This window comes from Ochlerotatus camptorhynchus, unplaced genomic scaffold (genome assembly GCF_037179485.1).
Source record: "Ochlerotatus camptorhynchus isolate MF236.1 unplaced genomic scaffold, CSIRO-AGI_Acam_v1.1 ptg000361l, whole genome shotgun sequence".
Classification (NCBI taxonomy): Eukaryota; Metazoa; Arthropoda; class Insecta; order Diptera; family Culicidae; genus Ochlerotatus; species Ochlerotatus camptorhynchus.
This window is the reverse complement of record NW_027040849.1, coordinates 843275-864210: the sequence shown is the minus strand read 5'-3', so window position 1 is coordinate 864210 and position 20936 is coordinate 843275. Positions and strand designations below refer to the sequence as shown.

General features: G+C 40.9%; 2 protein-coding genes across 4 annotated transcripts; one reads left to right on the top strand and one right to left on the bottom strand.

Moving 5' to 3' along the window:
* Positions 1–920: 920 nt before the first annotated feature.
* mri (mrityu) lies at positions 921–9169 on the top strand. Of its 2 annotated transcripts, none has more exons than XM_065231710.1 (5): positions 921–1104; positions 1209–1494; positions 7371–7906; positions 7971–8348; positions 8412–9169. In XM_065231710.1, the coding sequence occupies exons 2-5, from the start codon at positions 1298–1300 to the stop codon at positions 8567–8569; spliced, it is 1269 nt and encodes a 422-aa protein (XP_065087782.1). In that variant the 5' UTR covers positions 921–1104; positions 1209–1297; the 3' UTR covers positions 8570–9169. The 2 variants fall into 2 exon arrangements, with proteins under 2 accessions (XP_065087782.1, XP_065087781.1); XM_065231709.1 differs by having other exon boundaries at positions 1172–1494.
* Gk1 (Glycerol kinase 1) lies at positions 8981–20521 on the bottom strand. 2 transcript variants are annotated; one of them, XM_065231708.1, is made up of 4 exons: positions 20272–20521; positions 19682–20200; positions 18039–18920; positions 8981–9407 (listed from the first exon to the last, which is right to left on the bottom strand). In XM_065231708.1, the coding sequence occupies exons 2-4, from the start codon at positions 20171–20173 to the stop codon at positions 9228–9230; spliced, it is 1554 nt and encodes a 517-aa protein (XP_065087780.1). In that variant the 5' UTR covers positions 20174–20200; positions 20272–20521; the 3' UTR covers positions 8981–9227. The 2 variants fall into 2 exon arrangements, with proteins under 2 accessions (XP_065087780.1, XP_065087779.1); XM_065231707.1 differs by lacking the exon at positions 20272–20521 and having other exon boundaries at positions 19682–20252.
* Positions 20522–20936: the final 415 nt, after the last annotated feature.

Genomic DNA, 20936 nt, shown 5'->3' with positions numbered 1-20936 from the left:
TCCGCCTCGCTCTCCGCCCATCTCTCCCTCTGACTATTCCTAGTGCCAAGTATTCAACACCACTATTGCAAGTCTCGATGCAAGTATAGTAGACGAAATACGTGTATCTGTCAAAAGATAAGCAATTATATCGGATATAAAATAACATACCAACACACTCAAAGCTCCAAAGCTCTTCATAAAGGGATTCCGTTAAGAGGTTCGACAAATTTAAAAGACTTATTCTGATGTAAGCAAACGGTTTGGTTGACATTTCCTCTGGAGCTCGCACTCTACAAAAAAAAATGTAATATCGATCAACGTAATTCAAGCTGGTGTATGAAATAATGATGTAATAGGAAAAAGAAGATACAATATTACATCAATGGATGTAATTTTGTACGCAAAATCGATGTACATCGTACAACGTAATATCAATATTACACAACCGACGGAATGATCTCTGTGCAGCTGTTTGGATGTATTGCGCGTTTCACACCAAATTGGACTAATAAGCGCGTTTTCACTTATTAAAAAGTGTGATAAAACTGCAAGTTTACGTCTAATCATCTTGGTGTCTTCGGTGCACTTATTCCTTATGATGCAAGCAATAAGTGCTCCGAAGACATCAAAACGATTTGACGGAAACGTGCACTTTTATCACACTTTTTTGCCTTTTTGGGACAGTCCAGTTTCAGATGCAATCAGCAATAATATTCAACAACTTTTTTTCTGTGTGCGTTGGTTGGGCATTACAAAGGCCTATTGGAAAATATATTTATTTACTTTTAGCAAGTCACGCTTTCGTTTGACCCGTTGAATAAGCGCAGTGGGAAATGTTTGTGTGTATAACAGTTTTCTATACGCAAAACAAAAAGTGGCACGCAACGCCCAAAACTGACATTTCAACTTCGTTCCTTTCGAAATCCAAAGACAAAAGAATCAAAGGACTGACCAGAGAAAAAAAAACAGCTAACACAAATTTTTCATCAAAGTTTCACGACTTTTCTCCAGTATTTTGTCGATGTTTGTGGCGTAAATTGGCGTGTGTAATCCAGAATTTGTTTTAAATTTCGATTGCTGGCCGAAGGACGAGCTAAATTTCGGTATTGAAGCTGAGAATAGGTAAATCCAAATTGATGTCGAATTCTCTTCGCAATAGGTATTTTAATTTGTGTACTCCAATATGTAGGTTGCATATAAGAAAAAATCGTATATAACTCCTTTAGACATAGCCTATCATATCGCAGTGGATAAGTTCGGGGCACTTTGTACGCGATACTTTGGTCAGATCAGCATTTGGATCAAACATTTGGTAATGGAATTACAACAGCTCCAACGCAAACAGACTTCGACTTCCTCCTCATCCTCATCTGGTGCATCGCCAGGAAACGCAGTAGGTGGTACCAGTGCAAGCAACAAGAACGACTACGACAGTTCCCACAGCAGCAGCAACACCGAAGACTACACAGAGACTGACGAACGGCGCCGTCGGATCATGAAGAGCCGTGCAAGGTAAGCCATCAGTGTTTTCCCTTCTATTATAGTTATGCCAGGCAGTCGTACATAAGTGGGTAACTACATGATAGATATATAATCCTGATGGCGAGTCCTGCGTTTGCACAGTGCGCGTCGTGTGATACTGATGAAAGGATATAGGTATATATCTAGTTGCATATAGTTGGCAGACGCGAGTTAGTCATGTTGGCCCAGTTTCTTTGTGTCTCGTGCACCCTTGCCTTTTGTTGTCTATCTGCTGTTGTGGGTGCAGTTGCTTTTGGGATAAGGGAGCCATGTCTAGTCTGGAACCGTTACTTCGTAGTAATTCCATGAAAACTAGTCTGTAACAGTTGGTGCTATCTACTATGATTTTAAAATTATTTTGTTGAAAAGGATTGTGTGAAAAGTGCATGTTATCCGTCGATTTTAGGTAGTATCATTGCAAACTACCGTGCCATATTTGCGAATGTTGGTACGCGCATTTATATTATGTTGTGCTAGGTAAGTGACGTTAAAATCGTTACTTATTTATTAGAAGATGTTCTGTTATAGCTAAATGATAATACAGTTATAGAAAGCAGTGGAAAAAGAAATCATGTTTTGCCAAAATAGATAAGGCACTGTGTTGTACGTGCTAGGTTCAGGTTAGAGGTCATGTGTTACCTATAATGCATAATTTAGATAGTCTTGTAATATGTTACAACAACCACATGAACACAATATTTCGCTAACTTTCAACTGCATGCAATAAAACGTGATATTACTCCGAACATCTAAATTGCCCATAAACTCACAACAGTCCCATGTTGAAAACCAACTAGTCGAGAAAAACGCAGTTTATCTAATTTTTGACGTAGGATTACGTCTTTCGGCAACATATTGGGGGTGCAATTTCAAAAAAACCAAAATCGTCCGCATTACGGAAAGAGGTCAATAGCAGATTTTAAATTTTAATTCTAAACAAGTCAAACGATTGGAAATTGATCTACCAATCTGTTAAAATGAACACTTTATTAATTTTCAATAGGTCACTATTGAAAAATACACTCATGTCCAACTGTTGCAATGGTGATCAAAATTATCACCGATTGCCTGCAAAAAGCGCTTTCCCTAACATAGATTTAAAAATCGAATTCAATGCGGTCTCACTGAACGGTGCTTATTCAATCACCATGTGAGGTGGTGTCCGATCGTCGGTGTCAGCAGCAGCAGTGCTTTCACCGTGTGGCGTTGAACTTTGTTCTTCAGTACACAACGAAAGGCAGCCTGTAAGCAGCGAGCTGCAGATCCCACATGAGCATCCATAGAAAGAGGAAGAAGTCGCGCCGCTTTGGATCGAAATCAGTTTCTTCGTGAGTCGCTGTGGGTCATCTATGCCAAGCGCGTCACCCTTGCTCTAAACAACATACAGCTCGCGAGTCTCATCCGTGTTGAACACCCTAATAGCTCAGCATTACTCAACCATTACGACAAAACGGTCCTTTTCAGGACCACCATATACATGTTAAAGAGTCTTTTTTGGACATTTTCAAGCTGAACATTGCATTAGGTCCTAAGTAATATTGATCGATTCTCTTCGTTGACTTTCACTTTCGTTAATAACTTGGGCACATAACCGTTTCTTTTTGTGTTTGTTGTAATAGATGCCAGATAAAAGCTCCTTTAATCGATCAGTGTGCTGAAAATACCTGGGAATGTCATTACATGGCCGTGGGGATACAAAGAGAAAGTTGACGAAGAGAATCTGTCAATGTTACTTAGGACCTAATGCAAAGTTCAGCTTGATTTGTCAAGGTCATCAATCGAATGCCAGTTCCCATGTGGTAAAATCTAACATACCATATATTTTTAAGGCAACATTGGCAGTGCAATATCAGAATCCAAAGTCGGCCGTGGCATGAAAGTGGTCTGATTTTGATCCAGAGATGATGGATTTTAATTCTATGTGACTATTGAAAATTGCACAAATGTGCAAGTGTTGCTATGATAATAAAATGGTTACCGATTGCCGGCGAAAAGCGCTTTCCCTAGAACAGATTTCAAAATTGAGTTCCATCCGGTCTCAACAAACGCTGTTCATTCAATCACCGCGTGTGGTGAGTGGTGGTGTTCTTCAGTACACAACGAAACGCTCCCCGCAAGTAGCTAGCTTTCAAGGCTGCCCTCAACCACTGATCGAATTCAGTTGCTTGTCGTGATTCTGTGATTGGTGTGTTTTCCCTAATACATATTTCATTTCCGCACCGCTATCATCTCCAAGAACATCGAGGACAAATGTCTACAGTATTGGTCTTGACTAGCATCCAAGCTTCCAACCCATCGGTTTTATCAGGCACAAATGCCTGATAAAAGAGTTAACTAAAGAGTAAGAGCTTGTATCCAAGACATACCGTCCAGGATTGACTTGTACTACATGGACATCGACAGAGCACATCACAAACAGAACTCTCAAATTGCTTCCGAATTTCAACCTATCGAACCTCTGATAACGAGTTAAGAAATCAATTTATTATATAATATACTTTTGCTGTGACATCAAAACCACCTTTCGTAATCCTACGTCAAATCTACGGTCGTGTCTTGGATACAACCTCTTACTTTTTAATTCTAACTGGAATTCCCTTCAAACTTTCATCATCTACTTCTTCTTTTCTAATTCACTCTACAGTACTGTTGGTATTCTCATGAAACCTCGCACTTCAGTTTATTCTATGTATAAAATACTCTTGTTATATTCATTACAGTTCCTTTGGTAATTTCTTCAAATTTACCTATAAGCATTTTTCAGAAACCTTTCTAAATTCACCTCCGCCCTGCTATTGAAGTTTGCTAATAATTTTCTTAAAACTTTCCTCAGAACACTCATGAAAATTTCCTCCGAACTTTGTTAAAATTCTTCTTAGAATGTTGCAAGGATCCTCCTTAAAATTCCCTAATTTTTACCCATTGAAATTATCTCTCGAGCTAAAAATTTCTTTAGAATTCTAGCCAACATTGTCAATCTTTGAAGTGCCAGAGACTGTTGAAAAACAAGCTAATTACAAGAACTTTGAAAATATTTCAATATGTCAGATTTTTGCAAATTGGAAAGAACAAAATATTTTAAAATTTTAAAATCTGAATAATATTTCTCATTCCTTTAACAAAAACCAAGAATCGTGAGGATTTTCGTAGCCTGTAATTATCAAGAAAAATAAATTGTTGCTTTTTTTCGAGTTTACTGAAATAATGAATCTTACTTCAATCTGATTCGGAAACTCAAACATTAAGAATGTAAAAGATAAAAATTAAAAAAAGTTGACAAAAGCTAGTTAAACTAAAAATTTAAACTTTTTTCTAGATACATGAAATCTAATTCAAGCTGAACATTGCATTAGGTCCTAAGCGAGATCCTAAGTAACATTGATCGATTCTCTACGTCGAATTTATCTTTCGTTAATAGAGCACATAACCGTTTCTTGTTGTGTTTGTCGTATTAGATGCTAGATAAAAGCTTCTTCTACCGATCTGTGAGCTGAAAATACCATGGGAATGTCTTTACATGGCCGTGGGTATACAAAAAGAAAGTCGATGAAGAGAATCTGTCAATGACCTTATGCAATGTTCAGCTTGAATTGAGCTGTAAAATAGCGGAACCAATCGAACATATCACGACCAGCACATCAGCTTTTGCGAACAAAACTTCGGAAACCCTTTTGTCGTGACTCTATAGGCTCGTCTACGCAAACTAACACCATCATCGGGTTAGAGGAAGTTTCTCCTATCCCGGTGATGCTGTTAATTTGCGTTCGGTTGGCGAGGAAAGAAATATCAAAATTTTGTTTATATAAGTTGATAGTACCTTTTCAATTGTTGGTCTACAATATATTGAATTGGTTCCGCTTTTTGGGCTGTGAACCATTTGCCGAGTTAAATTTAACTCATGGTTAAAAGTTACATTTCGAAAGTTATTTTCTATGTTCGAAAATCCCTGTGCTGTCGATCGACCGGTTTTCAACCCATGGTTGTCAAATTTTAACTTCTTGTCTATCAGAATTAACCATGCTCGGATAGCAGGGTTCATCTATAACTTTTCATCTGTCAAATTTTAACCAAAAGTCCACCAAATGGTTCAGAGCCTTAGGCTGTGAACCATTTGGCGAGTTAAATTTAACTCGTGGTTAAAAGTGACATTTCGAAAGTTATTTTCTATGTTCGAAAATCCCCGTGCTGTCGATCGACCGGTTTTCGAGCCACGGTTGTCAAAATTTAACTTCTTGTATGTCAGAAATAACCATGCTCGGATAGCAGGGTTAATCGATAACTTTCCATCTGTCAAATTTTAACCAAAAGTTAAAAAAATCGCCAAATGGTTCAGAGCCTAAGAGCCTTAATCGATCTTTCCATCTGTCAAATTTTAACCAAAAGTTAAAAAATTCGCCAAATGGTTCAGGCTGTGAACCATTTGCCAATTTAAATTTAACTCGTGGTTAAAAGTGACATTTCGAAAGTTATTTTCTATGTTCGAAAATCCCTGTGCTGTCGATCGATCGGTTTTCGAGAAGAACTTTGCCAAGGTTGTCAAAATTTAACTTCTTATCTGTCAGAAGTTACCACCAAATGGTTCAGAGCCTCAGAAGGTTTCAGAGCCTTGGGCTGTGTTCCATTTGGCGAATTTTCACTTAAACTTGACAGATGGAAAATTTCCAAATTAACCTGCTATTCCAGCAGACTTATATCTGACAGACAAGGAATCAATTTTGACACACACCTTCTCGAAAATTGGCCGATCAACAACAGAGGGATTTTCGAACATTATAATTTAGTTTCGAAGTGTCAAATTTAAGTGAAAATTCACCAAATGGACCCCCGCATAAACGCGAACCATCACATGACCTTACCGATAATGGTTATAAATTGTTTATAATCCCTGCTAAACTTCAACTGAAATGGTTATGGAACCTTACATGAACGTTTGTGTGATAAAGTTTTAACCTTATGTGTTATGGTTTTTTGGAAGCGGACCTTACAAATAATGGGTTGTTAAGAACCATTACCATTCCAAATTCTTGTTTTCTCCATACATTTTCGGAAAGAGAACTATATTAGAACGTTTTTACTTATGGTTTGAGAACATTAATGGTTATGGTTATGGTAGTCAGTAAGGTCCATTAATGGTTTTGTATTATCACTCAACTTTACGTGAAATATATCGTGAATTGGTAATCAGTAATTTACAGGCAACCAATTCGCGATATATTCCACATAAAGTTGATCGATGTTACAAAACCATTCATGGACCTTACTGGTTACCATAACCATTACCATTAATGTTCTTAAACCATAAGTTAAAAGGTTTTAGTAAAGTTTTCTTTCCGAAAATGTATGGAGAAAACAAGAATTTGGAATGGTAATGGTTCTTAACAACCCATTATTTGTAAGGTCCACTTCCAAAAAACTATAATACTTAAGGTTAAAACTTTATCATTAAACGTTCATGTAAAGTTCCATAACCATTTCAGTTGAAGTTTAGCAGGGATTATAAACAATTTATAACCATTATCGGTAAGGTCAATTTATGGTTCGCGCTTATGCGGGCCACAGCCTTGGTAGATGGAAATTCTATCCGCCAGACTATAAATATAGCGACTATTGGGTACAATGAGATTGTATATCTTGCCAGTCATTATGTTTTGTTGCATTCATTTTTGAAAGATCCAGCTGATTTGTTTCTATTGTATTATTTTGATAAAGCCGATAGGGGTCCGAAGTTTTCGACAACACAGTGTCTCAATAAATTAGCTAAGGTGTATGAAGTTCAGCTGTAGATGATACGTTCTTCCTGTTCAAGAATTCCAGAATCACATTCGCAATAAAACGCAAATCATGTTTCCCCTGCATTTATCGCACAGAAATAACCGTTTGATGCAAGCGCAACACCAACAACAGAGCTCGGTAGCGCTAGTTAAACCATCATCCGCTTTGAAGAAGCAGCTAGACGCTGAAGATCGCATCACACTGGTCGTGGACAATACGACCTTCTCGATCAATCCTGCCCTGTTCACTGCACATCCGAACACCATGTTGGGCCGAATGTTCAGCTCCGGTTTGGAATTCACACATCCCAACGAACGCGGTGAGTACGAAGTGGCAGATGGTATCTCACACACGGTTTTTCGTGCCATTTTGGAATACTATCGCAACGGGGTGATCCGCTGTCCACCGACGGTTTCCGTGCAGGAACTTCGCGAGGCCTGCGATTACTTGCTGATTCCATTCACGGCTGATACGATCCGATGCCAAAATCTACGTGGACTGCTGCACGAACTGAGCAACGAGGGAGCCCGCGAACAATTCGAAGTATTTCTAGAATCGTTGATCTTGCCGCTTATGGTGGCTTCAGCAGAGCGCGGAGATCGCGAATGTCACGTAGTTGTGCTTTCAGATGGTAAATTGAGTAAACAGATAGTAAACCAAACAGTATAATTAAACATAAAACTTTCCTCTTCTAGACGATGTTGTCGACTGGGACGAAGAATATCCTCCTCAAATGGGTGAAGAGTACTGCCAAACCGTGTCCAGCACAGCTATGTATCGTTTCTTCAAGTATATTGAAAATCGTGATGTGGCCAAGCAGGTGTTAAAAGATCGAGGATTGAAGAAAATCCGTCTCGGTATTGAAGGGTATCCGACGTACAAGGAAAAGATCAAGAAACGAGCCAGTGGTCGGGTTGAGGTGATCTACAACTACTTGCAGCGACCATTTATTCACATGTCCTGGGAGAAAGAGGAAGCCAAGAGCCGTCATGTGGATTTCCAATGCGTCAAATCTAAATCGGTTACCAACCTGGCAGAAGCTACGGCTGATCCGGCGTTAGAATTGGATTCAGGTAATATTGAGTTTACTTAGCCATATACTGATAGCTTGCTTATGGTTTATGTTTAATTTGTAGCTGGAAATCCTCTACCGCAGCGACATTTCGACATCTCCAACGAACCCGACGTGGATGCGATTCGTCCCATTGTGGCGGCTATTGCCATCGATGGTGAAGAGGGCGCCGTTGGTGGATTAGTTAACCCAGAAGATGCCTGTGGTGCTGACGAACCGTAAACAGCTGCAGAGCGAGAAATTAGCGCACTATGGAAATTTTATCTGAACTAACTTAAACATATGCTATAATTGAACTGCTGTATTCGTTACTATTTGACAACTATTACCATTACATAGCTGTGCTAGATAAGCAAAAATATCTCAGAAAACTCTTCGTCAGAAGTTGAAAAGGAACAAATGGGCTCGGATTTCGGATGTAATTTCATTGTTTTTTTTTTTGGTTTCTTACTGCTTTCACCTTCTACAGCATTTTTCATACACTGTATGTCCAGTCCTTGATATCTTCTTTAAATTTGATTGTTTCAAAATTTGTTTAACAAATAATATAAAAGAAGACGGTACGAAAGCTCAAAAGTTGTAGGAGAAATATAGTGCTAGAGTTAATTTTTTTTATTAACATATATCTCAATATTTGGTGTAGCACCATCTAACTTTATTCAATTTTATTAATAAACATCAACTGAACAACCGGATAGAGAACTGCGGCAACAATAAAATTCCTCCTTGATTGTCCTCCATCTTTGAATTAATTCTCTTAAGTATATGGCAAAATGTAAAAGTCAAAATAAAATAAAATAATATTTGTGTTAATAGGATAAACATGCATTTTCACTTAAAATATCTAATCGAAAACCTCCTGTTTAGGTAAGTACACATTTCACATCATGGAGTTTCCATCCCAACCGAACGAGCGTTCAACAGCCATCTTCCATTTGCTGTATCTCATGTCCCTTTCATCGTCGGAGATCATCGGCTTGAATGAGATACAATTGCTTTCAACGCTGACGTTCTCGATGTCCCAGCATCCGACAGCTCGTCCCGCAGCCATTGCAGCACCCTATTGAGAATCACAGTAAAACGATCATGAAGGAATTAAAAACAAGGCAGGTATATGTGTAGGTGTACATTAGGGTGGGTCAAGTGTGTATGGTGGATCACAACCCACTGCTCTTTTAATCGGTTTTGAGATCCTCAACAACTGTGCCAAATTGGAACGAATTTGGTTACGATCTGGATTTGTATGAGTGCTTTACTGCCGGTACTCGCATATTAGTCCCATTTGGAAAATCGTCATATTGAGAAAATTACGATTAAAGATATTTGTATAATTTGCTGTTTTTCAGCTTCATCTGGTCATAATATCCAGTACTTATGGTCAAAATAGTTTCATTGCAGCACAAGTCTATCGTTGGATCTTGAATACATTCATATCAGTGGCCTTTCGTTTGGATTTGTGGAATGAAATCAGATGGGACTCATATGCGAGTACATTTTGAGTCGAGTGCCAAAGTACTCGCATACCAGTCCCATTACTCACTATCGCTAAAACTAACGATTTTAAATTGGCTCACTAAGTAGTTGAGCACGTTTCTTCGGGACCTACTAGTCTTAAAGTTACCTCTAGAAAGTCCCGAAGAAACGTGCTCAACTTTTTGGCTCAGCTCTGGTACTATCTTCGGTCCCAAGCTAATCGATTCACCCCTCAAAACATAGGAAAATTCACTAACCCCTCATTTTATCTGTCAAACTTTCATAGCGAATCAAAACAAACATAGTGTAGTACTTGAATTTATACCATAATGGGGTACGTTAATCGATTTGCTTGGGACCACTAGGCTAGCCAAGTAGTGAGCCAATTTAAAATCGTTAGTTTCGTATTGATTGTTGGTAGTACCCCTTACCATCCCTCTCCAACGGGGAAGTTTGTTAAAGAGAGATGATAAAACCGATTTGTACCTTCCTAAAGTTGTCCTAGCTCGCTTTCTACTCTCTATGCAATTTTCACACTACCGTACTCTAACTTACTTATTTACTTAAGGGTCCTGTGCACCATCAGCGGTGCAAAGGGCCAACGTGAAAGACTTCCATCCTGGGCGGCTGCTCGCTTTAGCCTTGACTTGCTTAATTTCCTTATTGAGGCTCCGCCGCCATGAGCCCCTGGGTCTGCCTCTGCTGCGATGTCCTGCCGAATTCCAATCTAGCGCTTGCTTGCAGATTTCGTTTCCGCCCCGTCGAAGTGTGTGGCCGACCCACCTCCACTTTCGCTCTCGAATTTCTGTTGCTATCGGCTTCTGATGACATCGACGATGGGAGCTCGGCATTCGAGATCCAGTTGTGAGGCCACCAGGCATGAATTATATACCGCAGGCATCGGTTGATGAAGACCTGCAGTTTTTGAGTGTTCTCCGCTGATACACACCACGTCTAGCTGGCGTATAACAACACAGATTTCACGTTCGAGTTGAAAATTCGGATTTTGGTGCGTTGACTTATCTGGTTGGATCTCCATACGTTTCGTAAACTCGCAAAGGCAGCCCTAGCCTTCTTGATTCGTGCACCTATGTCGCTCTTGGTCCCGCCGTCCGACGCTATTTGGCTGCCAAGATATTGGAAACTTTCGACCTTCTCCACTGCTTGCCCCGCTACCGTAAAGTTGGAAGGGTTGCCCGTGTTGATATCCAACGATTTGGTCTTGTTGACGTAGATGGTGAGACCCGCCGCAGAGGAGCGTTCGGCTAGGTCATTGAGCTTACTCTGCATATCAGAGCGCCGTTGTGCTAGTAGAGCAACATCATCAGCCAAATCGATATGGTGATAGGCTGCCAAAGCAGCCCACGGTTCGGTACACGGTCAATTGCACCTACCATGATCTCGTCGATAACGATGAGAAACAGTAGCGGTGATAGTATACATCCTTGTCTCACACCAGCGACTACCACAAGGGGGGCATGAAGTAGTTCGCCTCCTCGTGGTGTGCCCTGGAAACGCTAATTATCGAACCCAAGGGAGAGATATTGCGGCTAAACGAACTACCGCAGATTAGGGACGCTGGAACCCCATCCAGCTCGTCCCAGGAGGTTGAGAAACCCTGCACAAACCCTCGTTGTGCAAAGGCAGGAGTGACGCCGGGTTCTTAGAGTGCTTAGCACACGCAGCTGGTAAGCGGTCACATCTGTCCTAAGCTGCCCTGTTGGACAGTTGGCTGGCTATCACGTCTGCTCTAGAACTCAGGCGAACAACGAACAGCGAACAACAAGAGGAAGGCCCTGCACAGCTGCTCACTGTGCAGTAGCGAGTGTCACGTCGGACACAACACCTAGTGATGCGCCATAGCGCAAACGGCCCCCTCCCATGACGTAATGCTTTCGGGCGGTTCCGGGGAGGGCAAGGGCCTAGAGCACAGGGTAATGTTTAGTGGGTCGGGAGAGCTATTTCTCCCATCCCCACACCCTGAGTTACCTTCTCAGGAGTCTGGGAGCAGATTCCCCCTTGCATAAAAAAAAAAAAAAAAAAAAAACACCAGCGACTACCCGGATAGGGTCGGACAAGGCTCCGTTATGCAGAACTCTGCACGTGAAAGCCTCATACTGCGCTTCGATGAGGTTGACGATTTTATCCGGGACTCTCTTGCGTCTCAGGGCACCCCACAGATTCTCGTGATTGAGACGGTCGAAAGCTTTTTCGTAGTCAATGAATACCAAATAAAGGGACTCTTGGAATTCATTGACCTGCTCCAGGATGATGCGGAGCGTGACAATATGGTCCACACAAGATCTTCCGGCACGGAATCATGCCTGCTGCCGTCGGAGAGTCGCGTCGATCTTCTCCTGTATTCGATTCAGGATAACTTTGCACATAACTTTGAGAACAATACACAGTAACATGATGCCTCGCCAATTGTCGCACACAGTCAGATCCCCCTTCTTTGGGACCTTCACTAAGATTCCCTGCATCCAGTCGGCCGGAAAAGTCGCGGTGTCCCAGATATTACAGAATAGTTGATGCAACATTTGTGCGGATAGCATGGGGTCAGCTTTGAGCATCTCTGCTGATATGCGATCGACCCTTGGAGCTTTGTTGGATTTCATGCTTCGGATAGCTGCTTCAATCTCCTGCAGTGATGGGGCCTCGGAATTGACGCGAGTGATGCGCCGCACCCTAGGCGGATCATGCCGAGATGTTGGTTGGCCGTCGAAACTTGAAGAAGTTGTTCGAAGTGCTCAAACCAGCGTTTCAGCTGGTCAGTGGGGTCGGTAAGCAATTGTCCAGTCGTGTCCTTCACTGGCATCCTCGAGTTCATCCTTGCTCCACTCAGGCGTCGTGAGATATCATAGAGGAGGCGTATATCGCCAGTGTTTGCGGCTTTCTCCCCTTCGTCGGCCAGGGAGTTCACCCCCGCTCGCTTGTGCCCGTTGACGGGCTTCGTTCTTGGCTCCTCTGATTCTCGCCCGCTCTATCGCGGCTTTTGCTTCTCTACGCTTCTCAATCTTCCGCCAGGTTTCATCTATGATCCACTCTTTCCTCTGGGTGCGCAGCTCACCCAAGTTGTTCTCGCTTGTTTCTATAAAGGCATTCTTGATGGCCGTCCATTGTTCTTCTACGCTGCCACCTTCTGGAACGTCCGCAGCTCGAGTCTCAAGTTCTTCAACAAAAGACCTTTTTACCGCTGGATCTTCAAGTCGGCATGTGTTGAACCGCCGTCCGAGTCTCTCCTCCCGTCGCTGGATCCGCGCCATGCGTAGGCGGATTTCACCGATTAGAAGGTGATGGTCAGACGCGATGTCGGTGCTGCGTTTATTCCGAACATCAAGAAGGCTCCGTCTCCATTTTCGGCTGATGCAGATGTGGTCGATCTGATTTTCGGTATGTCCATCACGGGAAACCCACGTGACTTTGTGCACTGGCCGATGGGGGAAGAGCGAGCCCCCGATCACCATGTCGTTATTGCCACAAAATTCTGCAAACAGCTCACCGTTCTCGCTCATTTCGCCGAGACCATGGCGTCCCATGACACGCTCATAATCCGTGTTGTCGGAGCCGATCTTCGCATTGAAGTCGCCAGTGTATATCTTGATGTCACCCTTTGGAATCTTATCCACGACGGCATTCAGTTGACTGTAAAAATTCTACTTGTCCTGTAGCTCGGCAGCATCGGTTGGCGCATAACATTGGATTATGGTAAGGTTACGAACCCGTGTTCTAAATCTGGCAACGATTATCCTCTCATTAACAGGCTCCCACTTGATGAGCGCAGCACTTGCCTGGACGCTAAGTAGGAGACCAACTCCACGATGGCGGGGAGCATTTTCACCTCGAATACCAGAGTATAGTAGTACCTGTCCCGACGGCAGTTTGTGTTCTCCAAAGTTTGGCCAACGAACTTCACTCAGTCCCAGGAATACCTTCATGCGTCGCGCCTCGTTGGCGAGTTGTGCCAGTTTACCCTGCTGGGCTAACGTCAATACATTCCATGATCCAATTCGTGTCCGTTGTTTTGCGCTAGAAGTCGTTGCCGTTATTTCAGTTCGATGTCTTTCTCTGTTGGTTTCTGTAACAATTGTAAAGGTTTCAGAGACAGTAGGTGGTTGGCCTAAGGTCTCCTATCCGCCGTGATGGGGCTGCCATCTTAGGTGTAGCTTCCGGAGAAGAGCATTTCTTATTCAGCCGCTGGATGCCAGTCAGACGCTGTTTGAGCCGCACCTCCATGGTGTACAGACGCTCGGGTTGGCGAAGCATTTCCTCTATCACCGTACTCTAACGGAACTATCAATTCTATACTTTCATCTCCTCATTTATCGTATAAAAATTACCACTTTAGTCTGTTATTTGAAAATAGCATCTTCAACTATGTAAATCGTTGACTTCACGCAGAAGTAATACTAAACATTGGACTATATGTTAAATGTAAAGAAATTCCTCCAAACAATTTTCGCTTTTTTATTATCTACTGAATAAACCAAACAATCGTAACACAAACTAGGGTAAATTATGGCTTCGGCACCCATTGACTGTTTTCGGCAACCGAAATTGAAAAGTTAATTTCACTGTATTTTCCCATCAAAACTCTTCGCTGAATGTATTAAGCCGATTCCTTACCTTTCCAGCTTCAATCTGATTACATTTTTACGACTGTGCAATCCTGTTCTGCCATATTTTTCTTTAAATGAAATATACACACTACAAAATACGGCTGATTTCGAGTTGCCGATAATAGAACAGCTGGTTAACACGCAGTTCAAATGGAAAGGGTGCCGAAGAAAAAGAGACTGCCGACAATAGTCACACTCACCTGAGAAGTTTGGAGCGTTGTAAAAACATGTTCAACCCGTTTTGATCAATTCTGTCGATTGGAATTGGTAGAACAGCAAGCAGCAGATAAATGTCAACAAACAAACCTGTCATGTATGTTTGTGACGCTGAGAAATCGCTTAGATTGACGAGAATACGTAAATTCCCCTATATCAAAATTATATGCGATACCTAGTCTTGTAAGCAGTCACGGTAGTCGACACATTATCTGTGATAATCGACTGCCTTTGCCTCCGACACTTGCAAAACAAACTATCATAGTACAGTACCAAACTAAAATGTCATATGCCATACGACACTGTCGTCGAAAACCGCTAAGAATGTATGTATTTTAGTTTTTCTCATAATAAGAGCTGCTGATATTGTGCTTGTGTGAATTCTGAAAATGGCAAGCAACAATGTCCTTGTAATAACATTTCGTATCAGAAATGGTTTAATTTACACCAAATTGTGGAATTAGAACAAAATCACACATGCCATATGATAATTATTTGATAATTTTCTTTTTGCTCGAATATTATTCTACCGGTTGTGTTGTGTGAGAGAGATGACAGTAGAGCATGAGTGTACGAATACAAACAGACTGTCGTGCACGACAACGAAGCAAGTGTAGTAAAAAACGTCAACTGTTTCAACCCCTTGCGATACCAAGGGAAATGCCCTAAGCTACAATATAGAACCAATGTTTCTAATTCGGAAAAAGGTAGTGATGGATATAATGAAATCATTATATTCTACTATCAAAGTTACCCGCATTGTCAAAGATACCCCGTTTTCAGTAGGGTTGACTACCCCATTTCCGGCCTATTAAGCACAACCCGCACTTAGTCTTTCTTAATCTAGCGCAGTTTAGCACCAAACGGAATGTTATTATTACTGATGGCTTCCAAATTTATTTACCTTTCCGTACGTACCGTAAGATTTGATAAAGAGAAACCAATCATTGAGATATTGTCAAAAGTTTAACACTGAAACGCCACATAATTCACTTCGGCCTATCGGATGAAGATAAAAATTGATTCGGTCGGAGCGCTTCTTTTGTTTTTGGGAATAATGGGTGCAAACCTTCATATCACGCGTTCTCATAGACTTCGTTCCGTAGCTTATTAACTAAAGTATCGTACCAAACGTATAATTGACTTGTTAACTCTGAAATCATGGATTTATTTGAAGTTTTCTGCTCGATAGGCCCAAAATGGGCGATTAGGCCGAAGTAGTTCTCTACCCTACCTATCTTTAAGCCTTTTGATGCAACTTTTAAGCCCCTCCTATTAAAAGAACCATGCCAAAAAAAAAAATCTTGTCGAATTATCTTAATAGAAGGGGTTTAAAATTTGCATCAAAAAGCATAAACGTAGGTACCATCCAGTATGCTCAGTTTCTGTGATTGATGTGTTTTCCGTAATACATTTTTCATTTCCGCACCTCTATCATCTCCAAGAACATCGAGTTAAAAAATCCACAGCATTGCTCTAAACTGGCTTCCAAGCTTCCAACCCATCGGTCCTTTTTAGGACCACAAATGACTGATAAAAGAGTTAACTAAAGAGTTCAAGAAAGAGCTTTTATTCAAGACATATCGTCCAGGACACCGACAGAGCACCTTAAAAACAGAACTCTCAAATTGCTTCAGAATTTCAACCTATCGAACTTTTTCACTGATAACGAGTTAAGAAATAAATTTAATATTTCCTATACTTTTGCTGCGACAACCAAACTACCTTTCGTAATCCTGCGTCACATGTACGGTCGTGTTTTGGATACAACCTCTTACTTTTTTGGGATTCTTTTCGGTCATGACCAACGTACCTAACTGAAATTCACTTTCTGATAGAACTTACTAGTGTTTTAAATAAAAATTAATATTATTTACAAATTTACAATTTCACCGTCGGTAAAATGAAATTTTTGTAAATAATATTATTTTTTATTTAAATAACTGGTAAGTTCTATCAGCAAGTGAATTTCAGTTAGGTACGTTGGTCATGACCGATCAGAAAGTGTCCAAGGGATATCTTATGATGAAGTTTTCCAAACAGCACCATGCGTCTCCATAATTATTACAGATTTTTATCGATTTTGTTCGTAATTAGTATATTTTTAAGGGATCAAAATAAAAAAAAAACGGGTTTGGCCTTCAAATGGGCTAGAATGCACTTAAGTATAATGTTTTTATATGAAATCGGGCTTAAAATAACTGAGAGATCCAATTCCGTGGTCAGAATTCATATATAAACCGGTTTCAAAAGTTTAGTACAAGCATTTCAGTGAAAATGAGAGGTACGTTAAAAATAAATTACAGATTCGTAAAGTACGCATTTGGTAATACATCACTGATCGCGCACGGATAGGACCCAATTTGTACGTTGTGTGATAGTTCAAAATAATGATTTACGATCGATTTACTGACCGTCCTGCCATGGCGGAGGTAAAAGTACTACAGACGTTTATTTACTATAACATAACAAGAACAGTACATAATAAGCTATAACAATTAAAAGGGGAAAAGTGGTGACATCTATGGGTAGGCACAGTATCTATTTTATGTTAAGGGTAGAGGCAGTAGTAGTCGCCTGCACGAACAATCACATTTCCGTGGAAATCTGGTCGATCCACGCGGTCTTTGCTCGAATCGTATGTCTATCCAGCGGGACACGGGTTTTCTGGGAAGCTTTGAGATACGTTCAAAACCTTTGAAGGTACGCTATTGGTACATTCCAAAATACGTATCAACTTTGAAATTCATTAAGTTTGTCCCGCTAAATAGATTGACGTGCAAGTGCACAGATATTGTTTTACACATTTTTTTTGTTCACTTAGTTTATAAAAATAAATCAGTAATTTGTACTTTAACACGTGGTGATTTTTGAGGAACATTAACAAATCCACCCATAAAATCATAACAGTCCCATATGGATGTTTATTAGAAATGAGTTATCCATTAGAAATGGATTGTAAACTACCTGTATTTTAAACTGTGCACTAAAAGTCACATGTTGATTTCTGAAAATAACGGATAGATACATTTTCAACAGCGTTTTTCTCTGCTTGCAGAGATGGAACTGATATGCTTTTATGGGCAACCATTCTTCGTTGCACACAGCGTAAATATTTACGATGTTTTGACAAAACTCAGGTAATCATGACAGATCCTGACCCAGTAGGTCTCTTTTTCTCATGCGCGTTGTTTTCAAAGATCAAAATGTCATGATTACTTGAGATTTGTCAATCTTGTAAATATTTACACGTCGTGTATTGAAGAATTGTCCATAAGTATTGAAAATTGATTAACAAGATTAATAGTACTATTACTATTACAAAGATTAATAGTACTATTACTATTACTTACTATTACTATTAGGGGTGATAATTAACTTACCAAAGCTGTCGTTTCAACCACCGCCGGGCGTTGCACTTCCAGTCCAATCAAATCCGCCTGCCATTGGGTAAGCAACGAGTTTGCCGTCATTCCACCATCAACTTTCAACTTGATTAACGGAAATCCGCAATCTTTGTTCATTGCATCCAGAATGTCTCGCACCTGGAAGCAGACAGCCTCTAAGCTTGCTCGTACAATATGCCCACGTTGGGTATCCTCTGTAATACCGCAGATCACGCCTCGTGCTTCTTGGTTCCAATAAGGGGCATACAGACCGCTGAAGGCCGGTACAAAGTACACATCACCATTGTTCTCAACCGACTTTGCCACCTCTTCCGATTCTTTGGCACTATTGATAATGTTAATATTGTCCCGTAGCCACCCTAGAGCGGCGCCCGCTATGGCAACAGACCCCTCCAAGGCATATACCGGCTGAGCTTCCGGACCCATTTGATAGGCAACGGTTGTGATCAAACCGTGGTTGGAATCAATCTGAGCATTTCCGGTGTTATACAGCAGAAAGCATCCCGTGCCGTACGTGGCTTTCGCCTTACCCCTTGTAAGACATTGCTGACCAACCAGAGCAGCTTGTTGATCTCCTAAACAGCCGCTTAGCGGAACGTTTTCCAGTGCTTTTAGACAAATGGTACCATATACTTCTGAGCTGGAGCGTATCTCTGGAAGAATATCGAATGGAATGTCGAAAAATTTGCCCAAGGTTTTATCGTAACGCAACGTTTCGATATTCATCAGCATGGTACGGGAAGCATTCGTTACGTCCGTGATATGAGCGCCTCCGTCCACACCGCCGGTTAGATTCCAGATCAGCCATGTATCTACCGTACCGAATAGGCAGTTACCGTTTTTGATGGCCGTTTTTACCTGTGCATGAAATGAGATACTTAGGTTCCGGTCGGTAATATTAATGTTTTGGAAATTATGGATATAGGGTTAATTGCATAAACAGGCTCACTGTTTGATTTATATTATCTTCTGCTTTCGTATTATCTTTCTATACTTTTTTAGTTCATATTTTGATAAAAATTACCGTAAAGCACCATAATTCTGCGCAGCGTCTGATTACGCGCTTTTAGCAAAAAAAAAATCTGTAGTGCCAGTTTCTAAATGTATGGTAGGTAAGGTGGAGCAAGATGGATCGTCTACTTGATTTATTTATATTTTTGATTGTAAACATCAATAGACTCAATGCTGTTTTGAAAAACCAAACCATTATTGAGGTTCCATTAAACAAATAAATTAATAAATGTATTGCCGCCCCTCTTTACCCCACATTTTGCCTATATACAAGTGAATAATACACCTATCCACATTCTGAACTTAAATTGAATTTAAATTGCGCAGGATTAGGCCTTAGGCGCGCATAATTATGGCACTTTACGGTACAAAACTAATAAGGACCGACAGAATCTCAGGAATTTCATGAACAGAGAGGCTAAACTCTTCTGTTAAGCTTAAGCAATAGCAATACTTAAATTCAATGGGTACCTATCGAATAGAAGGAGATAGTCAAATCTCCTTCAGCCAAGGCAAGGCAATTATAAATCTACGATAAGATAAAAAAAAAAGCTCTTTGATTTTCGACCTCCGTCCCAACGTCGGCTAATTATAAAAATGCAATTCACCTTTGGTACATTATCGATCAACCAGCGAAGCTTCACGGCCGAAAAGTATGGCGACAACGGCAATCCACACAGCGGTTTTAAATAATTCTTGTTCCTCGTCTTATTGGGAACGGTCTCCAGGAGTTGATCAACGGTGGTGGAAGTTCGCATATCCAACCACACAATAGCATTGTACAACGGCTCTCCCGTAGTCTTGTCCCATACGATTGTCGTTTCCCGTTGATTGGTGACTCCGACTGCCACGATGTCCTGTGGATTGCCACCGAGTTCTTGCAGCTTTTCGATTGTCTTCTCGATACATTCCTCTACTACGGAAAGAATTTCCTTCGGATCTTGCTCTACCCAGCCTTCCTGGGGATACATTTGGCGCAACTCCTTCTGATGGTAGCACACAATGTCACTAGTTTCCGCCCGAAATAGAATGAACCGTGCCGAACTGGTTCCCTCGTCGATAGACCCAACCAAATCGCCAAACTTTTTGCTCTGAGCCATCTTGGGATACTACCTCTTTTGATTGACCTGATTGTAAAAACAAAATATTTTCAAAATGCGACTGCTTTCTTCAAACACCGAATGACCGATGGACCTACCTGCCGCTTGCGGTCGATTTGACGAAGCGATGACGACAATCCGACAAAGACCGCCTTATCTAATCTGCTTCCCTTGCTCTTGAACGCTGTGCTGTTTTCCGATTTCTAATTACTGGGATGCCACTGTACGTTCTCTTGCCTGCCTAATGCTTATTGTGGTGAAGAACTATTGCTGATAAAAAAAATGGATGATAAATGATAAATGCGTCTCCCGCATATCCAAAACATCCAAATCGATCGCTCTTTTCAACTTCTTGTGATAATGACAAGACTTCAAATACAAACGCACCTACATGCCTATATACAGCAATCAACGCCAACACAAAAGCACGTAACGAATGCATCCTGTGAACTGCAACTGTATAAGTATAGTACTTCGCCTTATGGGACCGATTTCCGTCCTAGGCGTCAAAAACAATGAACACAAACAGCTACATCCAACATTTATACAGCAAATTTGCTGATGTAAAACTATTTAAAACAAATTCTACGAGACTGTCGGAAGACAGATTTATATAGGAGGTCCTGTCCGATCCCATTTTTAAATTTATTTGCCAGTCAAATTGATTTTTGACGTAATCACCTTCCGATCAATTATTTTTCGATGTTATTTAAGTCACCCGATGTCTATGGAGATGCGCTTTGTCTTAAGTAACAGCGCAGAT